This window comes from Cercospora beticola, chromosome 6 (genome assembly GCF_033473495.1).
Source record: "Cercospora beticola chromosome 6, complete sequence".
NCBI classification, from domain to species: domain Eukaryota; kingdom Fungi; phylum Ascomycota; class Dothideomycetes; order Mycosphaerellales; family Mycosphaerellaceae; genus Cercospora; species Cercospora beticola.
Window position 1 is genome coordinate 2,746,006 of NC_088940.1, and position 25,073 is coordinate 2,771,078.

The 25,073-nt window shown below is 53.1% G+C and overlaps 8 protein-coding genes across 8 annotated transcripts; 6 read left to right on the forward strand and 2 right to left on the reverse strand.

Annotated features, from left to right (window-relative positions):
* Positions 1–1,968: 1,968 nt before the first annotated feature.
* RHO25_010140 (uncharacterized protein) lies at positions 1,969–2,769 on the forward strand (the record flags this gene model as incomplete). The annotated part of the gene is made up of 1 exon (XM_023601656.2): positions 1,969–2,769. One exon carries the CDS (start codon positions 1,969–1,971, stop codon positions 2,767–2,769), a length of 801 nt encoding a protein of 266 aa, XP_023453176.1.
* A 2,109-nt stretch (positions 2,770–4,878) lies between these two features.
* On the forward strand, positions 4,879–6,618 carry RHO25_010141 (uncharacterized protein; the record flags this gene model as incomplete). The annotated part of the gene is made up of 1 exon (XM_023601657.2): positions 4,879–6,618. One exon carries the CDS (start codon positions 4,879–4,881, stop codon positions 6,616–6,618), a length of 1,740 nt encoding a protein of 579 aa, XP_023453177.1.
* A 486-nt stretch (positions 6,619–7,104) lies between these two features.
* On the forward strand, positions 7,105–8,784 carry RHO25_010142 (uncharacterized protein; the record flags this gene model as incomplete). Its single annotated transcript, XM_023601658.2, has 1 exon — positions 7,105–8,784. The coding sequence occupies one exon, from the start codon at positions 7,105–7,107 to the stop codon at positions 8,782–8,784; it is 1,680 nt and encodes a 559-aa protein (XP_023453174.1).
* Positions 8,785–8,894: 110 nt separating this feature from the next.
* RHO25_010143 (uncharacterized protein) lies at positions 8,895–10,484 on the reverse strand (the record flags this gene model as incomplete). Its single annotated transcript, XM_023601659.2, has 1 exon — positions 8,895–10,484. One exon carries the CDS (start codon positions 10,482–10,484, stop codon positions 8,895–8,897), a length of 1,590 nt encoding a protein of 529 aa, XP_023453300.1.
* Positions 10,485–11,977: 1,493 nt separating this feature from the next.
* Positions 11,978–12,779, forward strand: RHO25_010144 (uncharacterized protein; the record flags this gene model as incomplete). Its single annotated transcript, XM_023601660.2, has 2 exons — positions 11,978–12,580; positions 12,633–12,779. The coding sequence occupies 2 exons, from the start codon at positions 11,978–11,980 to the stop codon at positions 12,777–12,779; spliced, it is 750 nt and encodes a 249-aa protein (XP_023453172.1).
* A 712-nt stretch (positions 12,780–13,491) lies between these two features.
* On the forward strand, positions 13,492–15,436 carry RHO25_010145 (uncharacterized protein; the record flags this gene model as incomplete). Its single annotated transcript, XM_023601661.1, has 2 exons — positions 13,492–14,157; positions 14,231–15,436. 2 exons carry the CDS (start codon positions 13,492–13,494, stop codon positions 15,434–15,436), a joined length of 1,872 nt encoding a protein of 623 aa, XP_023453173.1.
* A 503-nt stretch (positions 15,437–15,939) lies between these two features.
* On the reverse strand, positions 15,940–21,789 carry RHO25_010146 (uncharacterized protein; the record flags this gene model as incomplete). The annotated part of the gene is made up of 1 exon (XM_023601662.2): positions 15,940–21,789. The coding sequence occupies one exon, from the start codon at positions 21,787–21,789 to the stop codon at positions 15,940–15,942; it is 5,850 nt and encodes a 1,949-aa protein (XP_023453131.2).
* A 1,341-nt stretch (positions 21,790–23,130) lies between these two features.
* Positions 23,131–24,858, forward strand: RHO25_010147 (uncharacterized protein; the record flags this gene model as incomplete). The annotated part of the gene is made up of 2 exons (XM_023601663.2): positions 23,131–24,686; positions 24,741–24,858. 2 exons carry the CDS (start codon positions 23,131–23,133, stop codon positions 24,856–24,858), a joined length of 1,674 nt encoding a protein of 557 aa, XP_023453132.1.
* Positions 24,859–25,073: the final 215 nt, after the last annotated feature.

Genomic DNA, 25,073 nt, shown 5'->3' on the forward strand with positions numbered 1-25,073 from the left:
TGCACTGCTCGAGCGACAACGACGCAATACAGGATGTATCGATCACAGCGACCACGGCACGGGTGAAGTAGATATATGTACCAGACAGACGACGCTCGGGCTATTCGCGTTATGTCCCGAGCGACGGCCGTGCGTGGTGGAGGTGGAGCCAGCACGCTGATGCGCTGGATCGTGGAGCGAGCGCAGCCAGTGCCGCTGCTCGTACGGTCGATACACAACTGGGATCCCATCTGTTCCCGCGTGGCAACAGAACTCTGCGCGAACTGCTCTCCCACCACTGCTGCTGCTGCTGCTGCTGCTGACTCCCTTGGTGCCTCCAGACCCCACTGCCGTTGCGCGCAGACGACTTGTCATGCCGCCGTCACTGCCCCAAACGACCACGGGGAGCGTGCGCATCGATTGCTTTTCCATTCATGCGCCCTGCTGCTGCTCATCATGCACTCAATCGAGAGATGGAAGAACTCGGAGGACTGACGGCAACGCGCGTCGTTCTCACCTCTGCGCACGCCGTCCACCTTCCGACTGCAATACTTTGCCCGAGTAGCGGTGAAAACATGCCACCAATCACTTCGACCATGGCGTTCACATGTGCATTGCATGCAGCCGGAGACCCTTCGCGACCCTCATACTCCATCCGCCATCACTCTCCGGCAGACAATACTGCGTGGAGTCAACAGCTCCTCACTCTCGTGCCGGATAACGACAGAATGCAACCTGCCATACCAGCGCCTTTGTCGTGTCAAGAGGTGCCACTGAGGTCAGCCACCGCCTACGCATCGCATTGGTAGTCGGAGCGAGGTCGAGATAGGCTCTCATGATTCCACGTAGGTGGCCACATGTCGTGTAACAGACCACTAATCCAGCGCCCCGTTCGCGAGGAAGAGTACCTCCGTACGACAAGCAGATTCCCATTCCCACGTCACACAAGTAAATGAGAACGAGCATCTGCGAATATTCAACAAGACACTAGTCGCGACACGAGACGCGGTTCCAGTGAGCCGACCGAGAGTTGCCAGCGGATTAGAACCCTCGGGCAGGAATACTTCGCGAAGGGTGTGAAGGTGTCTGGCTGCAGAACATTGCTCCGTGCAGCGAGCTCGGCCGCCGTGTACCGAATCGTGGTCCATCGACTCGTAGAACGCAGGGACGTACCTCAGCGACTTGTAAAAGCTCGGTATAGGTTCATCCCGCTGTCATCGATATTGTTGGGCCCAGCACGACTGTCAGCGTCGTGTCGCGAATGTTCTGAGTGATAGCTTACAGCTCTGGAGTATTCAATCTGTACGGCCGACTCGGGGCTGGGAGCGAAGTTTACCCAGCGTAAACTACACATCAGGCAGTCCATAAGATCGGTGCCCAAAGAAGCCGACCCTCAACCTTCGCTCGAACCATGACGGGCCCGCGTTGCACGATCATTGTCTGCAATCGCATCCTGAGGTCATCCAAAATGAGTACCTGCCTCAATCGCTCGCCCGTAGGAGCGAATACCTACGCGTGCGGCACCCGCCATTTCGCAAATGTTTGGCAAGCTCTGTAAGTTGATTGCTACCTTCCTGCCCTTCAGCTTTCAAGTCTCGAACTCGTTTCGCTCTCTCACTCTTTGCACGCAAGTAGCTTGGTCGTTCAGAAACGGACATAGAAAATGGAATCATCACCTGTCGTTGTGAACCTCACACATTCAGTCAAAGGCACCAAGTTGCCTTTGCGATAGACTATGTGGCAAGAGAATGCTGTGGCGACGGACTTGAATTGTGAATAGGATCCGCATGTGAATCTGGCGTGGTCGACTGCGTGTAGAACTTTTGGGGAAGTTCGTTGAAGCAGCCAAGGCAGCAGAAAGCGTGCATGTGCGATTGTGCACACCCCTGCTTCTCCGCAATCGCGGGCCGCCTGCCGATCATCAAGCGTGAAGTGAATCTCAAAAGTCCAGCTCGTTGCTTTCCAATCTCACAACAACGCGCCAGCGCGATGGCCGATCCATTCGAAGTGCGCATGCGCTTCACCTCACAATTGCAACATCTCTCCGCCTCGTCATCATCAGCTACGAAAGCTGCCAACTATGCTCTCCGACACAGCGAATATGCCGACGACCTGCACTCATGCATTCTCGAACAGCTCGAACGCAACAACATGAACCTCCGCGCGAACATCATGTATTTCCTGCCGGCCCTGTGCGATGCAGCCAAGACTGGTCTTGCCAATGGCGGTCTTGCGTCTGAGGCGGGAGTGTACGTGCGAATGGTGGAGCGGGACATTCTCAGGATCATCGATCTCGTGGCACCAGATGATGGGAGCGGCGCAGCGAACGTCAAAGTGGTCAGGAAGGTGCTGCAAGCTTTGATGGGCAGGGGCGTGCTACAGAGCCAGACCGTGCGCGAACTGGAGGAGCTTATGCAAGGACGAGACAACCTGCCAGGCGCGTCGAGTCCCGTCCACGAGAGTCAGCATTCTACACATCACCACACACCTCAGGGCCAGGCCGCAGTCAGAGGCACACCGCAAAATGCAGGACATCATGGCTATGGGAGCGGTGCGATTCGACTGGACAAGAGGCAGATCGAGCAGCGCATTGAAGAGGATCGGGAGAGGCACAAGAGGGCCAGAGAGGGGATATGGGCTATACCGCAACAGAGAGGAGGATCTCTAGCAGAGGATGCAGAGTTCGATAAAGTGTGGGAGAACGGCAGCGATGTCGACAGCGACGACTATCGTATGGCCGAGGAAGAGGCCGAGGAGAGGAGAAAGCACTTGGAGTACGATGACTATTGAGAAGGCGGACATCTGAGAGAACAACCCATCTTCATTGACTATTAGCATGGCGCTGGAGGTGTTTGCACAAGAGCTGAGCTAGGGAGCAGCTGAGTACCTGGGCGCAATGACTGGAATCGAGCTTTTTGAGTCCTAGCATTCATGTTATGGCCAACAACTGGTCATGAACGCACAATCTTCACACGATGTTGCGTTCCATTGCGGATCCTTGCGAGTGGTAGCCGATATCCGGATTTGCATCCACTTGATCGTCCGCCAAGAACTGCGACATAGCAGCGCAGCTGATGGACTGCGACCTTTCGGAGTCCAGCATTCCAAGTCACGAGCTTCACGAAAGACCAAGCACGGCAAGAACCAAGCAAGAAAGCCTGGACCCACGCAACCCACCATGGCAAGCCTCTACGGCCATCCCATTCCTCAACACGAAGCCGACCACGAATCGCAATTCTGGGGAGCTTGTCTCGAAGCCTTTCGACATCCCACAACATTACCGCGATTCTTCAGGGTAGTGTACCACGACACTAAAGCATACTACGCTGGACGAGACCTTGTAGATCTGGAACGAGAAGAACTTATTGAGAACCTTACCTGGATGCGGAAAGTCACAATCTCAGCTGCAGCGAGCGCGTCGATGTCTCTATTGTTCCTCATCGCGCAGTTGATTCTCTGCAGGATTGAGGTGCATGAGGCGAGGAAGGTGACTTGAATGTGCTTGGCGAGGGCGAGGACTTTTAGAGGGCATAGCTGTCAAGTTGCGAGTGGGTCGTGAATTCGAATGTGCTTTCCTTTTGCAATGCAGCTGGTGGCTGTCTGAGCAGCCTTGCGAAGTTCCAGCAAAGCCCGCTGGTAGAAATCAGAGGAGGCGATGAAGCACCATCGTGGCGCTGAATTGCATGTGCTCCACGACCACCGAACAGGGCATCTACTTCGAAGTCGGATCAGGTACTTAGCACCCATGGAAATGCACATTAGCAACGAATGACATGAATTTCTGGAGTCCTGGATGTTGCGAATAACTTCTGCATTCGCTCTGTTCAGAGAGCAAAGAGAGCATTTGCATAAACTAGACTTGTGTGTTCGAATAGCCTGCGATATCCGACGTGACGTTTTCGCGTCGTCACTGACAAGGAGTTGAACAACTTCACCTTGAAGGTTCTTTCCTCCAGTTGTTTTCATCTCTTCCACCTTTTTCACCTTCGACATGCATGTTTCAGTGAAACATTGTTTCAACAACGGTTGACATGTATTCTCTCAAGACAGCAATTAGGTTTCGGCAAGTGTCCCGGTTGCACCCAAGTCGCGGTACCAGTTCTCCAAGTCAAGACATATGGCCACTGCGCAGGCGGACTTGACTCCTCGTCTGGATCGAAGAGAAGCACTTTCATCGAAGACCCGCGGTTGCTCCTGTGCTCGAAGGAGATCTCGCGAGATTCCAAGCACTTTACGATAAGCCACTGAAGACGCCACGCCAGGCCTATCATCGGACATGAAGGCCTGAAGTCGAAGTAGTCCTGGTCACTCTGGATTCAATGTCTTTTGAGTCCAACTACTCGTGGCCCTTGTGATGATCTCGCTGGGCATCACTCTTTTCACAGGACGCTGCAAAAATTTGGAGCAACAGTCGATGCAATGTGGCGAAGGCCTGTGAATGGTCACCGAGCATCGGACCCGACTCCTGTCATCGGATGAGGCTCGATCACTTCGCCGCATCCTAACCGGATCAGTAGCTAGGCCAGCGACAGAGCCGCACTACTGCAAACTTTGCCTGCTGAGGCGTGCTATGATCCTCACTGACGTCTACAGCTTCTCTTCACGGCAGCAGACTCGCAGCAGAGTCGCTCAAAAGAGCCAATGGCATCCATGTCTTACTACAACCCGATCTCCGTGCTACGGCAACGTGGTTGCACAGGCTCTATACGTCCAATAATGACGGCGAGAGTAAGCAAGAAAGCGTCATTCATCAGTGATCGCAGGACTCCCGCACAGGTACATATGGAGCCAAGCGAGCTGTTAGATAGTGCAGCAAACTGTTCCGTGTCGGAGGCCTGACGTAACGAGGAAAGGAAGAAGCAAGGTCCCTTATAATATCCCCGCCACTCAGTCTTCATCATGCACGCCAACAAACTACAACACGATACCAACAATATGGCTCCATCAGCAACCAACGGCGCTCCAGACGGTAGTGTGAAGGGCGATCTGTATCGCGACTACTCCGATGACAGGAACGCGTCCTCCGAAGACACAGTTTACTGCACGTCAAATGGCGTGCCTGTGGCTCATCCATACGAGACCCAACGCGTGGGCGAAAATGGACCTCTGCTGCTGCAGGATTTCCATCTGATCGACCTTTTGTCACACTTCGACCGCGAGCGAATTCCTGAGCGTGTTGTTCACGCTAAGGGTGGTGGTGCACATGGCTACTACAAGACAACCGACTCCATGGAGGATCTCTGCGAGGCCGATATCTTCAAGGCTGGCAAGCAGTGCCCGATCACCGTCCGATTCTCAACAGTTGGAGGAGAGTCGGGTTCGCACGACTGTGCTCGTGATCCCAGAGGTTTCTCTGTCAAGTTCCGCACAGAAGAGGGTAACTGGGACATGGTGGCAAACAACACTCCCGTGTTCTTCTTGCGAGATCCAGCGAAGTTCCCACACTTCATTCACACACAGAAGCGTGATCCAGCTTCACACTTGACCCATGCGGACGATTCGACGATGTTCTGGGACTACCTCTCACAGAATCCTGAATCAGTGCACCAAGTCATGATCTTGATGGGTGATCGTGGTATTCCCGATGGTTGGCGAAAGATGCATGGATATGCTGGCCACACCATGAAACTGGTGAACAAGAATGGCGACTGGGTGTATGGACAGATGCATATGAAGTCTAAGCAAGGAACATCTTTCATCACACAAGCAGACTCTGCCAATTACTCGCCAGACTATGCTCAGCAAGACATGTTCAATGCTATCGAGAAGGGCGACTTCCCAGGCTGGGATGTCTGCTGGCAGACTATGACCCCGAAGGAAGCCGAGGATCTCTGGGAGACTGACAAGATCAACGTTTTCGACCTTACGCATGTGTGGCCGCAGAAGAGGTTTCCTCTTCGCAAGGTCGGAGAGTTCTACTTGAACGAGAATGTCAAGAACTACTTTGCCGAGATCGAGCAGGTTGCCTTCAACCCAGCACACATGCCACCTGGAATTGAGCCAAGTGCAGACCCAGTCCTGCAGTCACGATTGTTCTCGTACCCAGACACACACCGTCACCGCATTGGCGTCAACTACCAACAACTGCCAGTCAACGCACCTCGAGTGCCATACAGAATGTCTAACTTCCAACGAGACGGTGCGATGGCATTCAACAACCAGGGCTCACGACCAGCCTACTTGAGCTCTATTCAACCCGTGGGCCTTCGTGAGCGTCCTGTCAACCTTGACAAGACCCACGGCCACTTCACCGGCAATGCGGTTACCTTCTTGTCAGAGATCCGACCTGAAGACTTCAATGCACCACGTGCCTTGTGGGAAAATGTGTTCGACGATGATGCGAAGTCCCGATTCATCGAGAACGTCTCTGGCCACATGGGCAACTGCCACAAGGAAGAGATCATCAAGCGCCAGATTGCCATCTTCCGGGAAGTCTCCGAGGACTTGGCCAGCCGGCTTGAGAAGGCCACTGGCGTGAAGGGTTACGCTGGCATTGCTGGACTTCAATTCCAAGGAAGTCACAATGGAATGGCTTCTGATAAGAAGAATGCGACTGCTAATGGAATGGGCGAAGATGCGGCAGTGTCGAAGGGTAACAACGGTGGACCTGTGAAGGGTACTCACCACAAGATCTGCTAAGTTATTTGCACATAAACTGGCTATTGTATGTACTACTTGACGAATTACGAGCTAGATGAGATCAATGAAGCTGTGCTTCTTTATGCACATAGCCTGTCCTGTCACACGGAGCTCAGTCCGCTTACCAACTCACTTCTGTGACCCGTCATTTCCGACTTCTTCACACCTCTCGCTTGCACGCTTGTGCCATGCACAACGCAGGACATCCTCGGCCCACGCAGCCGAATATCGTGATAATGCAAATTCCTGATTTGGACCACCGGTCTACCTCAATTTGCGTCCCGCGCAACATGGCGCAACATGGCGCAACGCCACAGTCAGCCAAACCTGAACGTCGATTCTCGGCATGGACTGTTCTCGCTTGTTCTCGCACCGCATCGCCAAGACTGTCGTTCCTGGCCACGGAAAGCTTTCAGCTCGTCTTGTGCGAGCTTCTTTCCTTCGCTTCATGATGATCTCTGAAAGTTATGGGAGAAGATCTGCGGAATGGAATCTGCGTCGACTGCCGCAAAATCTATTTCTAAGCCTGAAGCTAGTCCGACAAATACTTGGCTGTTCGTTGAGGATGGGACGAAACCGGGACCGGCGAGGAGTAAGCAGTCTCGTGCTCACGTTGCACGAGTCAATCGTCAGCGACAGAAACTGAAGGCTCAGGCTCTCAATGCTGCGAAAGCCGGCAGCATACAATCTGGAAGCTCATCACTACAATCACAAACTGGTACACATGCCCTTCCACTTCGATACCGGACGAACCTCCAAGCTGGCAGCGCTGCGGATGAAGAGGTCACACGAGCCCTCATAGAACGAGAGCGACAGACTCTCATCGCCCGACACCCGAAGCCAAGACCTACGATACCCAGGACCATCCAACCAGTCTTCGGTGGTGCTGTCATTGACTCTTTCCCGCAGCAACAATCAGTCGAGGCAGCCGAACTCGCTCAATTCTGCTTCGAAAGCGTCTTCGGTGCATGGTTGACTCTACCACAAAAACACATCTGGGTCGCAGCTTTTTTTCGGCATCCGCTTGTGTACCACAGCTTGAGTTTCTCATGCGGCATCATACAAGACTTTCATTTGCGCAGACCTATCCAGCATAACCGGCTTCTGCATCGAGGCCAGACTATTGGTCTCGTGAACGAAGCACTTGGCAATTTGGCAGATGTGGATATTGAGCCGGTTTTATTGGCAATTTCTACGCTATGGCGAATTGATATCGAGAATTTGGGTGTTGCGAAAGAAGTTCCGATGCTTTTTGCACCTCATGTACGGAATCTGAGTTGGGTTGATCTCTTTGGCAAGCTCGGAGGCGATTCGCGGCATGGGCAAGCACTGGCTCAACTGGTTCGACGAAAGAAAGGCCCCGAGCTGGGAACTTTTACGACTTTGCCGAGTTTAGAAGGAACATTGGCTCTGGCAGATCTGATCGACGGTAGCGGGAACGCTTCGAAACCAAGGTTTCCGAGCATTTGGTCATCGAAACAGTATATGGAAGCACTAAGTCCTGCACTGAAGCAACTGTCCGGCGATATCGAGGGCAAGTACTTCTACGAGCATATCAGTCATGGCCTCAATCACGAGCATTGTGCCGTGTATTATCGCTTGAGCTGTGTCGATAAGCTACTGGACGACTTTGCCCAGCCTGGTCGAGCTGTGAGCCGTGACGAAGCCTTCTTCATCGCTGAGCTCAGCAGTGCTGTACAACATGAACTGTTGTCTTTGCCGTCCTGGCGAGACTTAAATCCTGCTCAAGACAATTGCCGATCAGAAGTTGTGTTCGAATCAACTCGCATGGCTGGCATTTTGTACTCGAATTCGGTTGTGTTTCCCGTCAAAGCATCTGATCCATGGCTTGACCAGCTCTTGACCCAGATGCGAGTGGTATTCGAACAAGAGAACGCCATGCTAGGAGACCGCGATTGTGCCCCGATATTCGTCTGGGCACTGTTCATTGCATCGATGGCAGCATATTCGACTCCACATCGCGAGTTCTTTTCAGCCTTGCTGAGACGATTACTTCACAGATTCAATCTTCTCTCCTGGAAGTTGGTACATCCGATTCTGCGCGGCTTCCTCTGGCGAGATAGCGCCTGCTTACAGGGCGCAAGCACATTATGGAAGTATTTGGCAGTGGAGAGCGCAGAATCGACACCGACGAGACACAACTAAAGAAGCCAACGACACCTGAATTCTATCCCATGGGGTATCGATATCTACATTTAAGCGATCTGACAGATGCGTGTTGAACCTGCACCTTCTACGCCACAGTTCCTTTAGCCTTACACCAGCGCGATCAAGATCGTCAGGACCTGAGTGACTCGGGTTGTCAACTCCATCACTCTATTATCCGCTCCGGCCAATGGGAAACGCTGGTGAATTTTATCCGGATGAATTCTTGCGATTTCCAGCTTCAGCTGCTTGCGGATTTCAGATCTTTCGAAAGTTTCACCTCCAGGCATGTTTCTGTAGAAGTTGCTGACATCGTATTCGAAGTCACTGGAAAGCTCAGTTGCGTACTTCGCGCGCAACTCTTCGCCGAGCACTGGTCGTGGCAGCGCTGCGAATAAGTCTGCGCCTGCACAGTCATCATCCAGGCTGAGAAGGCTCATCCAGCCTTGCATGTATACTTTCCAGCTGGACTGAATCACTTCAAAGTCAGCGAGCGCTGGTAAGGATACAAAGCTTCCGCTCTGATCACGGTCCTGCTCAACGTGAGACCGGATCTCATCCTCAAGTCTCGCTTGGTCGCGAAGGCGTTGGCGCTCGACCTCATCAGGAGGAAGCTCGTCCTTGACATCGGCTGCGTATGTCTGCTGTCGTAGTCTGGTGTCGACATCCCACTTCGGTTGACGGACGTTCTTGAGAGATCTTTGATCAGAATTGAGCTCTTGTTCGCGCTGGATGGAGGTCTCCAGCTCAGACTTCCCGACTTCTACACACTCGGCATCGAACATCTCTTCCCCTGGTGATTTTACATGAGCATTGGATGCCAAGTTGGTGCCGCCAGTGTGCTGTTGGCGTTCGCCAGATCGGAAGACAATCGATGCGGACTTGGCACGCGCATGATTGCTGATCAAACGGCTCTCATCCATATGGACTTCCGGCTCACTTCGCGATCGTAGTCTCTTCGGACCCACTGGCGACGCTGAGCGGATCTTTTGGGGATCTATCCATAATGCGTCATGTACAGCCTGAACATCCTCATCGAGTTGGAACACCTCCGGTTCGTTACGAGTTGTCTTGTCGCGCGTGTCGAAGTTCTCCTGTATTTTCTCTGCCCGAGACATAAGAGAGTCCAGAGCAGAATCCTTACGAAGCGACTTCTCGGAGTCACCGGCCTGAGGAGTGATTTGCAATTCACGAAGCGGCGTGTTGTAGCCAGAAGATGTCTTTCTCAGCCCGTCGAGGACTCTTGGCTTGGATGCGGTGGTAGCACATCGTGGCCTAGGGGCCCTGATACCATGAACCACCTTGCCGTTCGCAGGCTCGCCATGTCCGAGCAAGAGTCGATCCCCTCTGGCCTTGTGCGCATGCAACTTCGCTTGAGATGCCCAACCCATGGTCACGGTCTGGACATCTCTCACTTTGTCGTGTCGGCCACAGCTCAACAGCGTGGCAGCACCGTTAAGAGACGCGCGCCACAGGGATGAGTCCTCGCTTCCCCACGGCAAATTAAGCAAGTCCTTCCATGCGCGGACTTGTTTATCTTCATCGATATCTTTGTCGCATCGGATCAGATTTCCCTCGGGGCCATCCCACTCGTACACGCAAGTGATTCTCTCCGGGTCGGCATCCAGGTTGATCAGTTCGAAGACTTTGAATACATCCCATGGTCCAGGATCGGATCCGGCGCGAGTAGTAGAGGCCATTGTTGTATCAGATATCGAATCGCAAGTGCGCGGTCCTCCATAGCACCGCGAGAGCTTGAGTCGAAAATTTGAGAAACACACGAGCGGCCGGGAAAAGGGGATTCGCAGGTCACTAAAATATGCGAAGCGGCCTCGCTATGGCGCCTTGTGTCACTTGCCAAGCATCGCGAAGTGGTTCTCCATAGAAGAAGCTCTTCAATGTCAGCCTTGTTGGATAAGCTTGATTGATGGTTTATGGCTCTACCAACCAGGACATGACAAAGTTACCGGAGTTCTCAATTCTGACGATAGAGGGGTCATGCAACGCCGGAAGATGGGTTTGGGAGATAAGGCCTCGACAAGTTTCCTCTTCCACTCGAAGCGTCCTGAGGCCACTTCCTTCTCGTGACTTCTGCCTGCTTCGCCTTATTTCGCCAAGCATGACTCTGGCCTATGACTCTTCGCTCGCTCCTACGCAGACGCATAAGCTGCAACCTACTTCGTCGACAAGCGTCACGCTGAGTCTGCTGAATCGACCTGCGTGCTTCTCTGCTGAACAAAAGAGCATTTGGCATTCCTTCCTTTTTTTCCGAGTCGTGGCTAATCTACCACGTGATTGAACAAGTATCAATGGAGAAAGTGTCAACTTAGCACATCACGACTTCGAACTTGATTCTGCTACCTACAGTCTGAAGAGACGGCTCTTTCTCAGAGGATGAATGGCATGCAGAAGAGAGTATTACATTGGAGAAATGTCGTCGACTTCCTCTTCATCAGCGCCAGCATTCATGCATTTATCTGTTGCGACAAGAACACAGGAGGCTTTAGTACTTATGCTGCCATATTTTGATCCCCAGAATCGGTGCTGTCGGCAGAGAGTACCGGTTACGCCACCAGCTCCTGTCACATAGGAGGACTACGGGCTTGTAAGGCTCATGCCTTTCCGCTTTCGGAAATCTATCGTGAGCAGCCTTTCGATGCAAATTCGACGCCCAACCACTTACAAGCCGTCGCCGTAGAGTCTATTTCAAAGTCACGTGAACAGTGCATAGGCCAGACTGGTCGGATCCGCAGCCACGTGTTCCGCCATCGACTGACCCCAGCCACGATGTGAGCCAACAACATCTGCAAACGAGGAAAAGCATAGCATGTTTCTACAGCATTTGCTCTCAAGACTTCACAGTCAATATCAATGCGAGTAAAGCTTGATGAACCTACCGCCATTCGAGTACGACTTCTCGCCGCGCAAAAGGCGCAATTCGAAGCAGAGAGTTCCATCAACGATCACATGTCGTCCCAACTACAATCTCGTGCGGATAGCGGACCAAATTATTAGCGTCACTCATGGTGCATGTCTCAGCGTGTCGCTGCAGCTGCCCAGGATGAGGTAAAGTATATAGTTTGGAGTCCCGTCACGTGTTCGCGACAGAGAAGCTGGAGGATTCACAGCTTGGCCCCCATCATGTGCGTTCTCACATTCTTTTTTCTCAACATCGAACCCTCCAGCTTCAGACATGCACCGCACAAATACCACTCAGCTCACAGTCTTTCAATGGCCTGCGCCAACTGCAGCGACGTTCACCTTCTCCTCACCTGACACAATTCGAATCTCCATACCGTTTGGAAGCAAGTTCGATATCAGGACTCACTGGCACTACACCGATCTGGATACTTCCAAACTGACTTGGGTGTCCGGTGGCCCAGTGATAGTCAGCTTTGGCCCCCGGGACAAGAATCGAAGCGCCAGTCACTCCGGAGCCAGAGGCTTCTCTCACTCTTTCCAACTCGACGAAACCTCCTCGTGGGGCGTGCACTACAACCGAAACAGTGCCGAGCTGGAGGAGCTGCTGGTGGTCGATATCGAAGCGAACACAAAATTGCACAGAAACATCTGCAGTGCGATCCTTGATCGTGACAAGTTTCCGCGGCTTGCTTCCACCCCATTCTGGATCAAGGGCTTGTTCATTCTGCTGTCGGCTTCTTCTCGCTTGCAAGAGTGGTTGCTCGAGACGATGCTGAGAGTACAGCTGCAGACCATATGTTATGCGCATGACTACCACATCTTCCATGGCCGGATCCCGTTCGATATGTTTTTTGTATGGCCGCTAACTCCGAAAGTGCGTATATGAATTATTGCGCAGCAGCGACCCAACTGACTTGTTGGTATAGGTGCCTCTTGCGACAGAGTTGGAATTTCGGAGTCGTTTCTGGATCAGCAAGATTGTGATGTCGAGTTGTTATTGGGTGGGGAGAATCTTGCTTGGGATGAAGGGAGAGTATGAGGAGTATACGCCCAAGTGTAGAGCGGAGTCATGAGACCTTTCCGAGGAAGAGCTGAAGACATTCATGTACTCGTGCATATATCCATCCTTAGCAAGCCATGCCAAAGTCTACCTCAAGATGGGGCCAGAGCAGAAAGTTCGGGCGGGCAGTTCTCCCGGCGAGTAGTGTTGGCACAGTGCGAGGGAATCATGTGCGTTAAGAGAATATTCCGTTTTCTGAGCGGAGGATGCCATTCCATCGATCGACAATACTAGAGGAAAGCCACAAGACTCGTCAGTGCTATCATTGATGGGATCTCACTCACCATCAGCTCCACTGCCTGGTCTCATGACATCGAATGGAAGATAGCCGGGGCTCAATTGCTGCAAGACTGGTATCAGCTCGATGACATACTTCTATGGGCTTTAAGACGAGCCTTACGATCGATCTCTGGAGAATCCACCACGGCACAGATCGATAGGTTCTCATGAGAGTGTGTTCGTACGGGAATCGGCATCAAAGTGACGTCCGGGAATGATGAACTGCGTCTAGAAATGACTGGATTCGTTTCTTTCACTCCACCAGTCTCATGTTGTCCTCAGCATTGTCAGCGGTGGACATGTATTGAAGTATCTTGGCCAGATCGGTCGAATCTGCAGCCATACGCCTCCAGGATCGTCTAACCCGAAGTGTAATACGAGCTACCGACTACAGAAACTCAAGAACAGGTCAGGCTCCCACACAACACTCATTTCGAAGCCTCAATATGATTCTCAACCAAGATGGGAACCCCATGGCGTTGCCACCGTATGAATACGAGAAAATGCCAGACAAGCGATCGATCCGAGTTCTCACGCTGCACCCAGGCCTCAAATTCCTGCCTCTCAAAATCTCCCTCTCAGTGATCTCGCTCGACGACCTTCAGTACCCCTACGAGGCCATCTCATACGTCTGGGGCGATGCAACAATCAAATCCCCAATTGCCTGCGACGGCAAAAAGCTAGTGATCACCAAAAATCTCAAAGAAGCACTAGAACAATTCCGCGATGAAGACCACCCACGAGTTCTATGGGCTGACGCACTCTGCATCAACCAAACCGATCTCGACGAACGAGCATCTCAAGTCATGTTAATGTGGGACGTCTACTCCCAAGCCTCACAATGTCTTGTCTGGTTAGGAAAACCAACAGCCGATATCAGAGATGCTCGAAATCTCTTAACAGATTTAATCCACGAAATTCGTAAAGGTTTCCGTTCCGAGGAACCTGAAGGAGAAAAATTAGGAAGCACTGCAAAACTCCCCAAAGACGGCGATTTCCGCCATCTGATTAAACATCAAGGCATCATCGGCGGTCTTCTACCACTATTGGAATCACCTGAATGGCAGCCATTAATCGACATATTCGATCTCCCATATTTCAGTAGAATCTGGGTGAGTTAAAATCTCCAGTAAAGAAAAGAATCAAACCGCCAGCAAAAACTAACACAGAAGCAAATCGAATCAGGTCATCCAAGAAATCAACGCATGTTCATCCGCCACAGTCTTCATCGGCCCTCATTCCTTCTCCTGGCCAGATCTCGTCCTCGCCGCACAGTGGATTGGGACAGAATATGATACGAATCGGAAACTTCACATCCAGCGATTAGCGCGGACGAAGGGTTGGTGGACTGCGGGGAATATGTCAAGCGTTTTTCGACGGTATACGAAAGAAGAAGATGTAGCGAAGATTTTGGAGGCGTTTCATATGTGTGAAGCGACGGATTCGAGGGATATGATTTTTGCTTTGTTGGGGTTTGAGGTTGTGAGGAGGGGATTAGGGGAGGGGGTGGTGGTGGATTATAAGGTACCTGTTGAGGAGCTTTATGCACAATTTGCGAGGATCGTGTTGGGAAAGAGTGCGGGGTTGGAGATTTTGTCTTATCATTGGCATGGGAGGACTGCTGAGAGGGTTAATTGGACGGGTACAAATTTGGCTGCGTTTCCTTCGTGGGTGCCGAGATGGAATGAACCGCCTGATCAGGATGTTTTGCTTCTTGGGCCGCTGAAGGAGTTTAATGCTGGTGGAGGTGTGGCGAGAGAGCTCCTCATCGAAGGAAATACGCTCAGCGTATCAGGCCATGTATTCGACACCGTGCGAGACGGGAGTAAAATCAAATGGGTCGATGTATCGCGCAACGCGTCTCGATACGTAACCCTCATGGCCCCAATGTTCGCGTGGCCTTTCAACATTAGCGAAGGCGGATACACGGACCTTCCCAGTGCAGAAGCGATCAATGATTTCATTTTCGCAATCACAGCCGGCTTAAACGAGAATCACAATCGTGCCATGGACGGATATCTAGAGAGAGGTTTCAATTCATGGTACAATACCCTTTACGCCTTCGGATACAATCTCTTCTCCCTCAAAGGTCACATGCAATTCAAATCTGTGCCGACGCCCGAATGGGAAGAGTATCAGAGGTCAGCGTATGCTGTCACGAAAGGACGTGCGATACTCAGGACGCAAAGTGGGAGGATTGGAATCGGGCCTTATGGTACACACGAAGGAGATTTGGTGTGCGCCCTGTACGGCGGGGACGTCTTGTATGTGCTGAGGCCGATCGAAGACTATTTTGTTCTCATTGGCGAAGCATATTTCTATGGTGCCATGGACGGTGAGGTTGTGAGCGATGATCAAAAGTGGCCACGTCGGGATTTCGAGATTCATTGACCGTGTAGTTGAGCAGCGCAGATCCAGGTGAATATAATGCCAACGGAGCTTTCACCGACAGACATGTCTTACGCCTTATGGCAAGCAGCTTGCGGGAAGTAATGATAGCAATAAAAATACTAGTCGTCGTCGTCATCATATAGTTCTCCGACTGAAATATGCACACAGAAAGCGCCAGCTGGCCCATAGACTCCTCGCTCGTACGATTAAAAACAATCAAGGAGGCTGACGAGCATAAACATTATGCAGCAGCAGCCGAGGTTCCGTTTCGACCTCTTCCTCGCTCCGAAAGATCTTCGCCCTTCACATAAAAACATCATGTACAGTAGAATCTCGAAAAGTCGACTCCGCCACGGGCTTCGCTGCTCCCTCTTCTTGTTGCCGAGGCCATTTATCGTTGTAATAACACAATCGAAGAAAAGTTGAAAATTCAGACACAACTTTTGTTCGTGCCGCTCCCAACGACTCTTCAGAATTCAAAAAGTCAATCATTCATCAAACCATTAAATCCATCCTCCCTGTACAAGTTCCCGCCCGACGAGTTCGAGCTGACCATCTTGCTCACTGGTCCTCCTCCTCTCGAGCACCCATCTTGGACGCCCGCTTTCAGGGTCTGATTCGCGCACATAATTAATACTATCAGCTCCACTTCCACTCCGGGAGTGCGAGCTCTTGGGACTGGTAGGACTCATCATTCTCGGCGGAATCTTCTTCGCCGTTACAGGTTCTGACACATTATTATTCGTGTTTCTTTTGGGTGTGGCGTCCACATCGAGAGCGAAAGAGTTGCCGTTGCTGGAGGTGGCGGACTGTGGACTATCGTGAAAATTAAAGCCTGTGTCAATAGGTAGGGGTTTCACGTTTGAAGTATTGCTTGATGTGCTGCTGCCGTTGCTGTAACCGTATTGCATGGGCGAACCGACGGGATGGCCATGTGCAATGGCGAGTCCAACATTCGTGTCAATACCTGGGCTCTGCACGTGGAAAGACTGTTGGCTTGAGCGATTGGAGCTGCTCCTCTCACTTCTTCCGCTGCCACCAAATGCTTGCGCTCTGAGTCTTCGCAAATCGTCGAATGAGGTGATGTCGTGTTCCATCAGCGGCGTGATGGGCATACGAGATAATGCCGGGGAGTGAGGTCCAAAGGGCCCCATGCCAGCCACAAAACTGTTTCGAGTGCTGAATTCTGATCGCTCTGTGATCGGAGTTAGGTTGGGCTCTCTTAAGCTCTTGTTCCGTTGCAGGCCATCATCTCCATCTGGACCGAAGTAGCCGCCGATAACAGGTTGCATTTCATTGGAGTTGGCGCGAGGCCGACCGTAAAATTGAAACTCCTGCCCATAGAAGCCTTCATCGTCGGACGCCAGTACTTCGGCATTGGCGGCTGCCACCAGGTCGTCGTCATCGTCGTAGTCGCCAAAGTCGCCAAAGTCGCTTATGCCAGGATCTGTGAATCCGAAATCGAAGCTACCGATCCGTGGAGGATGTGCTTTTCCGTTGGACAACGAGTCGCGCTGAGCTTCGACGCCGTTTGAACTGCCGTTGGCGTTGGGGTGTGGCAGGTGGCTATCGCTAAAGTCTTCGCTTTGGGAGTACATGCTCACGTCGTCACGTACATTGTGGGTATCAATGGCGAGTCGAGGCATCGCGGTCTCGCGTGGGTCGAAAGAGCTCCCAACCGTCGAAGCAATGCTTGGTTGGCGAACGAACCTCCCTTCAGCAGCAGCGCGATTTGCTGCGGCTGCCAGGGCTGCGTGATATTTCTGCAGACTGTCTTGCAAGTGCATTACAGCCTCTGGGTCGCTCTCCGATATTGGCGCGGGAGGAGCGCGATCGCTAAGGCCCAGCCCTCTTGCATCCTCAGAAGGGTTTCTCTGTGGTATATACTTGGGGTCAACGGGCGCTGGAATAGGCAAATCTTCTGCCATCAGCTGCGAGGTCCGTGCCAGTGCCTTCTGTGTTTCGGACATTGCGAAAGCAGGATACGGACCGTCGCTGCCATTGCTATGGTATGAAAGATTGCTGGGCTGTTTCCTGTGGGCATAGCCTTGTGGAGCATTCACAGCAGCATTCGGCCGGTACAGGAAACTGTCGTCATCGAATGCGTCCTCATTGAATCCCCCCTCTGTAGGTATCGGCTCGCCAAAGTCCACACCAATATTGCCATCATCGAAGTACATATCGTCTTGATTATCATCATAAGCTGTTTCGTGCTTGCGTCCATCTGCGTTTGGCGAAGACTTCACTGGAAAGTGATTGGTTCCGTTTTTGCTGGCAGATGGCAATGTGGGCATGCTATTCCCAGCTGATGTGGTGGATGCGCTATGAAGCCGCCGACCATTTATAGAGGCTGAACTATCGATGCGATCGTGTAGGTTCTGGCGGAACTTCTCCCGTGCTGACTCCGTCGGACTTTTCGGGCTGGTGTGCGCTGATGGAAGCGTTGGTGCCACTTGCTTGGAACCCGTCTGCGAAGCAACATTGCGCTCGGATTCAGTAGCGCGTGGCTGTTGCGGACCCGTCTCTTCTGCAACGTTGGCTGATGGCTTACCTGCGGTCGACGCTGCTGCCTCATTGAAGCTTCCCATTTGACCATAGTCTTGATGGTCGGCTGCAAGCTCGTCTTCGGAATCGCTAGCGTCGACGATTGTGGTGTTCAGAGGCATGCCGGACAATTGATGGCCAAAATCGAAGTCCGTGGAAGTGCTTAAACCAAGTCCAGTGGGTACTGGGAGTATAGTGCTGCTCTTACGATTCGCTTGCGCGTCATGCCCTTCCTTGCTTGTTGGTGGAACCATCGAAGCGAATCCGATGTGGTCAACATGGCCATCGCGAGGCGTGGTCGGACTTGTCCCGTCGTCGGGCCCACCTCGCGCAAAGTCTTCCGAGCTTCGGTCACTTCGCTGTGACTGCTTGCTGAGAGCGCTCCTGGATGGCGATGCAAAGCTGACTGTGCTAGTCGACTCGTTGCGATTTGTGTGTGACGAGGTCGTGTTCCTGTTGTTGTCAAAATTTCCCGCACTTGTACTCCAAGCCCCATCGGCTGCCGAACTGAGTGGCGTCGCGTTCGGCGTTCCGTCGATTTGTGATTTTCTCTGGGAACGCAGATCCGAGGATGCATTGCTGGAGGTTGCGGTATGTGAGCTTCCATTGGGCCGACCAGCAAGATCCGATGCAGAGTAGTTGGGCTGATCTTGCAAGTAGAGATTTGACCTGGGGTGTACAGTGTCGATCCGTTCTGCAGCATCACCAGCGGAGCTGGCACCTCTACTGTACTGAGTTTCGTCGCTCATTGGATCTGCTCGCTCCGATGGTGGTGTCGCGCCAATTGTACTAAAACTGAAGCCGCTCACAGCGCGATTTCGCTCACTGTTCCCACTGTCCCGATGAGGTAACGTCGGCTTCGGCAACAAGGTGGTCGATTGCTGCTTTGGAGCTTGACCTGGGACGTTGAGAGTCGAGTACGGTCGGGAAAATCGCTGACTGTCTCGATCAATGGCGCTCAAGTAGTCTTGCGCATATCCTCCGTATTGACCAGATGATGTGTTGAGCGTCGTTCGCGATCCATTACCCTGTGGATAGTACGAGTCTCGCATGTACGAGTCAATCGTGCTGTCACGCCAATACCCGTCAACTGCCATCGAAGTATGTCGAGAATCTACCATTGCATCGTGCGCCCGAAACGCAGGATGGTCTGCGTATGGAATGTCCCGTTCGTCAGTGACTTGGGGCATCTCGTCATCATCATATATCGATCCATCGTCACTGTCCGGCTGTCGTAACACCTGGCGAGCTTGCTGAAGGTACAACGAGCTTTGCGAGGTGCCTGCATTCGAGATACTCCCATCGCCGGGCTTCGATGGAGGTTGTAGCGCCGTGTATGGGACGTCGTCTGAAGAAGCTTGCATTTCTAGCTCGTCCATATCGTCCATTGCGTCTTCGTCGAAAAAGTCTTCATCATCTTCGTCCGGACTGTTTCCCCGAACCACCGTATGGGTGATCTCCCGGGAAGCAATTTTGCGGTGCTTCTCCTCTAGCGCTTGCTCTTCAGCTGCGCTCTCGCCAAATTGGAACGAGAACCTCGATGCATTACTTGCGTGCTTTCTAGGCAACGTCGAGCTCTTGCGAGAGTGGCCGACAGCAGATTTTCGTTTCTCGACAAGCTTCAGAGGCGTGCCTTGTGGAGAGGTCGCGGTATCGTCCGGAGATGTGCGCGGCGACTTGGCGGTTGAATCCGCAACGCCGTCTTCTGTTGCAATACCAGTCGACGTGGGATCTGAACTCTCAGCTGGTACTACGCTTGCCGTTTCTTTGATCGAAAGTCCATGTGCAAGGGACTTGGGTTCTTGCGCGGGTGCTTGCCGAGGGGCTGGCTCGATGGGAGAATTGTCAACGCTGGCCTCGGTGATGGTATCAAATTGTGGAGCCGCAAATCCACTAGAATATGGCCCTGATGTCTTGTCGGTGCTGGGCGAATGCTGGGGTTCCATGCCAGAGCTTCTGTTGTCATTTGCGTGCGAGCCCTGGGCAAGCGACGTGTTCAGATGTGAGACAGGCCTCGATCCGAGTGGACTAGTTGGGTCGTCGGAAATGGGACTGATGGGGTCGTGCCCACTGCTATGGGCTGTTACCGGACTGATCTCGCCAACGTCTGTCGATGACGAAGTGCGGCCCAGCTGACCTGTTGGATCGCTCGAGCGATTCGAATCGTCGTCTCGAAAATGGCTAGCTTGCATCGGGTCTAGCATCTGGCTCCGTCGAGCGAAAGGAGGCAGCACAGCACTTTCTTGAGACTGCGCCGTAGCATGGGAATGCTTCGAGGCTCGTTGCAAAAACTCCTTGTTTTCAAGATTTTCAGCCTGTATTGAGCTGATCCGCTTCGACGTTTCGGGATTCTCGTCCAGATTTTCTCTAAACACCGGGGTATGAGTACTTCGTCGTTGTGCGTCTCTGGTGCCTCTGTTCACCAGCGATGCATGGCGCGGAGGAAAGCTCGGAGACATAGGCTGCTCGGGGTACGGGCTCGACTGCATGTTTGATAACTGGGGCCCGTTCGCCTCGTCAAAGGTATTCCGTTTCTCTCGTGGTGCGCTGAAGTCGTGAACCACTTTGCCTCGAATTCGTGGGTCAAAGTCTGGGGGCGGAATGTTGACACCAGAAGCCAAGACATGCTTCTGTCTCGCTACGGCCTGGGCCTGAGCTTCGCGAGTCGCTCTTTCCGCTTCTACAGCGTCGGGGTCCTGCGAGCTTCGCCTGCGCTGCAGCAAGAAGATTGGATTCAGCAAACGGCCTTTCTTTTTAGGTACCTCGGACTTTCTCGACTCTGACTTCTTCGACTCTGACTTGGAGGACTTGGAAGTTGGTTTGATAGATGACGTGTGATGGGTGGGTACGGTCACCCCTGCGACACTGGAGATGAGGCCGGCAGTCTTGGGACGCGTCTTCACGTGCTGGGGCAAGGGAAATGAGTCTGCCGTGGCCGCGTACGGAGTTCCTATCGTCGTTGACGGGCCACCAGTTATGACAGTTTTGCTGGACGCACGGGTACTCGGGCGAGCTGTAGAGCCACTATAATTCGATTGTTGGCTCAAGTTCTGCGTACTGACCTGAGGGCTGATCATCCTATTGCTATAGATGGGCGTGGGACCTCTGATCGTCGATACCTTGGTCTTCGCGGTGGGGCTCAGATTAGGTGAGCTGTGATTGCTTTGCAGTGTAAAGGGCGGGGCGGGTTGGCTGTAGGGCTTATCGCGGCTGTCAATGAACGAGCGGTTCATTGATGGCATGGTGGCAGGTGGCGTCTGAGGCGCAGACGGTAGCTCAGCGCGCTGAGGGAACAGCGAGGCCTCCATCTTCAGGCCGAAGCCATTGCCATGTGCCGTCTTCGGCCTTTCATCCTGCGTGTCCGAGAGCGGGGTGCGAGACAGAGGCATTGGCTCCTGCTCATAGTCCATTGAAATGGTTGGCTCGAAGTTGGAGCTCAAGCGAGCGCTCAGCACGCTCTTGGTCCTCGTGAGCGTCGTTGTTGCACCCGTTCCGCTCCCTCCTGCAGCGCCTGGACTGGACGCCGTACCTCCAGGCCTGCCCAGACTATCGCCAGCGTTCCAGCCCGCTTCACGCGCCTCTCCTGCCATGATACGACGCGCACTATTACTATTACTTCTCACGGCTGTAGCTGGAATATGAGGCATCAGCTGCAGTCCGCCGTGCGGTTTTCGCGCTGAAGGCGGGCGAGCATTGCGGCCATCGCTGAGCGGCGGGGACTTGGGCGCGCTCTCGGGGCTGACGGGCGAGAAGGACGAGGCCAGATCGGAGGCGTGCGAGCTGTTTGGGAGCTCGAAATCGAAGGTCATCTGCAATGGCGAAATGGGCGCTTCGCTGGTCGTCGGTCTCGGCGGGAGAGGTGAAGTGGGAGCAGCATTGGTGGAAGTCGAGGGAGACCGCGGATGCGGTTCGCGGGCTCTGGCTCCAAACATCCTCTATGCCACTGTCCTCCCGCGCAGCCGCGCTCCGACTTGTGCTACTCGGCCGCAGCAAGGCGTGGCGCAGGGTATGGGCGTCGTATGTAGATTATGTCTGCAGGCTGGATCGGGAGCATGCAGAGGCAGGGTATGGACGAAGGCCAGGACCAGGTTGCGAGGCGAGACCTCTTCAGTGTGACGGCGCGGTCAAGCAGATTGGCGGTGCGGCAGCATCGTGATATCTCGTGGCTCGAGGAATCACGTCTCGCGTGGAGATATGGCGTGAGGTGGAAGACAATGCCGTTTCGTTCGTTCGCTCGCTCGCTCGTTCGTTCTCGATCGGTGCTCTCCGGCCAGCAAACAGGCGCGAGAATGGTGGTAATGCAGGCGGCGGTGGTGTTGGATATTAGTGCATGCGATCAGGACGGGAAGATCACCAGTGACCAGTCGCGAGGTCGTGACAGGGCTGTAGAAGAATGGGCGATCATTTCACATCGCAGTGCTATTCTTGAAGCAGCATAATGCGGGCGCGCACGGCGCCAGTGGCTGCGCAGGACCACGTTTTGGGGCAAGCGGGCTCCATTTGACAGCGACCCCCTACCGATGCTCATAGACTAGTTAGTTACTGTCGCGAGTCGTGCATAATAATACAACACTCGCTCTGCATCCTCGACCTGTTCCTCGACATGGCCATGAGCCGCGTCGACCATCGCGTGCGCATCGCATGGCCACAGCATCTCCCAGGCCGGGCACAATATCACGATTCAGGAGAGGTCTCGACCGTTGCGCAATGGTCGACTATCGAATTGGTTTGATTGTGCAGCGGCGGAACGAGCCTCCTGAGGCGTTGTGCCCGTCGCCCAAATCAGTAGGTGGGATGTTGATACGCGAGACTGCTGCTGCTCGGCTAGAATATCGCGACCCTCACACGACTGACGACACCGACCTGCCCATGTCACCCTCTCTCACGCGTGTTCACATCTCACCAGCCTGTTGATGCGCGTGGCCAAGCAGTTCGCCAGCCATTGGGCCGAACGTCGGACTGCACAATACGGCCCGAAAGCGCCATTACCACCACCGTCGAGCAACTAGCAAGGAGGGGGAAAAACGACTCACGACCGACTACTGCCAGACGAATATCGTGCTCACGCATCTGCTCCACTTTGCGCTGCACATATAAATCACGGCGTTCGTCTTCGGAGACATATGCAGTGAGGAACTTCTAAAAACACCATGGCACCCCACCAGGTCCATCTCCCCAACGGCCAGACGCTGAATGTGACTCCGGTCTTTGGTGGGTTGTACTTCAAGTCGAATGACTTGAGTCACCACCACAACGTGTTCCCTCCCGGCTGGACCATTATCCTGAACTGCGAGGATGACAAGGACGACGGCGAAGCAGCGCGCAACCCAGATGGAACGACCGACTCAGATGCGCAGCCACAGAAGAAGCAGGGAACATATCGTTACAAGCAGCCCAGCTTGAAAAATGATCATCTATACATATCCTCAATCTCGAATCCCGCCTCGACCGAGTTCAAGCCCCCGACGAGCCCAACGCGACAAATTGCCATGATGCTGTGGGCGACCTTGTATTGGTATTTCCACCAGAAAGAGCCTGAGCCGCAATTGACCACCTCTGCGTCAGAGAAGACTCCCAACGCTGGCAAGCCAAAGGGTGAATGGAGGATATACATCAATAAAGAAGGCATCTTCAAGAGCAGACATCTCCTTCCCAAACTCGAGAGAATGGGCCTCATTGCTTCTGAAGACTCTTCAGTCGGCCTTGACCCAGCAGATGGTCTAAGCAACCCGACTGAGGGCTGGACCAACATGTTCGTGTCGCGAAGGAGCTTCTGGCAAATGGACCCGAGGATATATCTCTTCACCCTCACTCCAATGCAGACCAATTCTCCGTACCCGTCTCTCAGCCCTGCTGGAAGTAGGCCATCTAGTCCAAACAGAGGCAACAGGACTCACGACGCAGAAGGTGGCACTCATTTACGCGACATGGCAGCATCGCAGTCGACGTTAATCAATCGCGCAGGCACGCCACCGGGACCGTTCCACTCTTCATCGCACTTGCCAACATACTACCCGCCTGCTCCACTGCAGTACGGCTTCACGAACAACTGCAGGCATCCCATCCGTCCCAAGCCACCTCGACAAGGCGAGACATTCTACATTCGATATATTCCCAGTCTGGGTCAGTACCTTACTTTCCGTGTTGCCTCACTAAGCAAACGCCCAATCACCTACTCTGGACCCTTCTCCCAAGCAGGACCCGAAGGTTCACTTACATCAGGGCGAGACATTCTGCGGCATCACAGCGCCCACTCCGACCCTGTAATCCCTACCATCAACACCACAGGCGCGAACCCCACGGAACCTCGCGAGACCACGAGCATGACCGATGTCGAGCTCCTAAACAAGTGGATGAACGACCCGCGTGTGGCGCACAGCTGGGGCGAAGAGGGCCCTATATCACACCAGGAAGAATTTCTAAAAGCCGGACTTACATCGAAACACTCCATACCCGTGATTGGATGCTTCGATGGGAAACCATTTGGATACTTTGAAATATACTGGGTGAAAGAAGATAAACTTGCCAGCTACCTCGGCGGAGCCGCTGACGATTTCGATCGGGGTCTACACGTTCTGGTTGGCGAACAAGAATTCCGTGGCCAGCATCGCTTCAAGGTTTGGATCACCGCACTGGTCCACCACTGCTGGTTGGCCGACTCGAGGACCAACACTGTCATGTTGGAGCCAAGAGTCGACAATGAGAAGTATGTCAACTCTTCCGACATGAATACCATGATATTTGCTAATGCTTTGGGCAGAATTCGAAAATACCTCGAAGATGTAGGATTCTATAAAGAGCGGGAAATCTCTTTCCCACACAAACAGAGCAATCTGATGAAGATCCGACGAGAAGCTTGGCAGGCACCAGCGATATAACAATCTTCTGTTATCTTATGACAACGGATGATAAGAAACGGCCGAATAACGATGACGCCCAAAATGGCATTGCAGCAGCTAAAATCTGTGCAAACTTTAGAGCATATTCCCCTTTCAACATTTTCAGGTCGCCGCGGAACGTTGAGAAACGTTGAGCCGAATTTGCACTCACGACCAACAAATCCCAAAGTTGAATCTGTTCTCAATTCTCTATC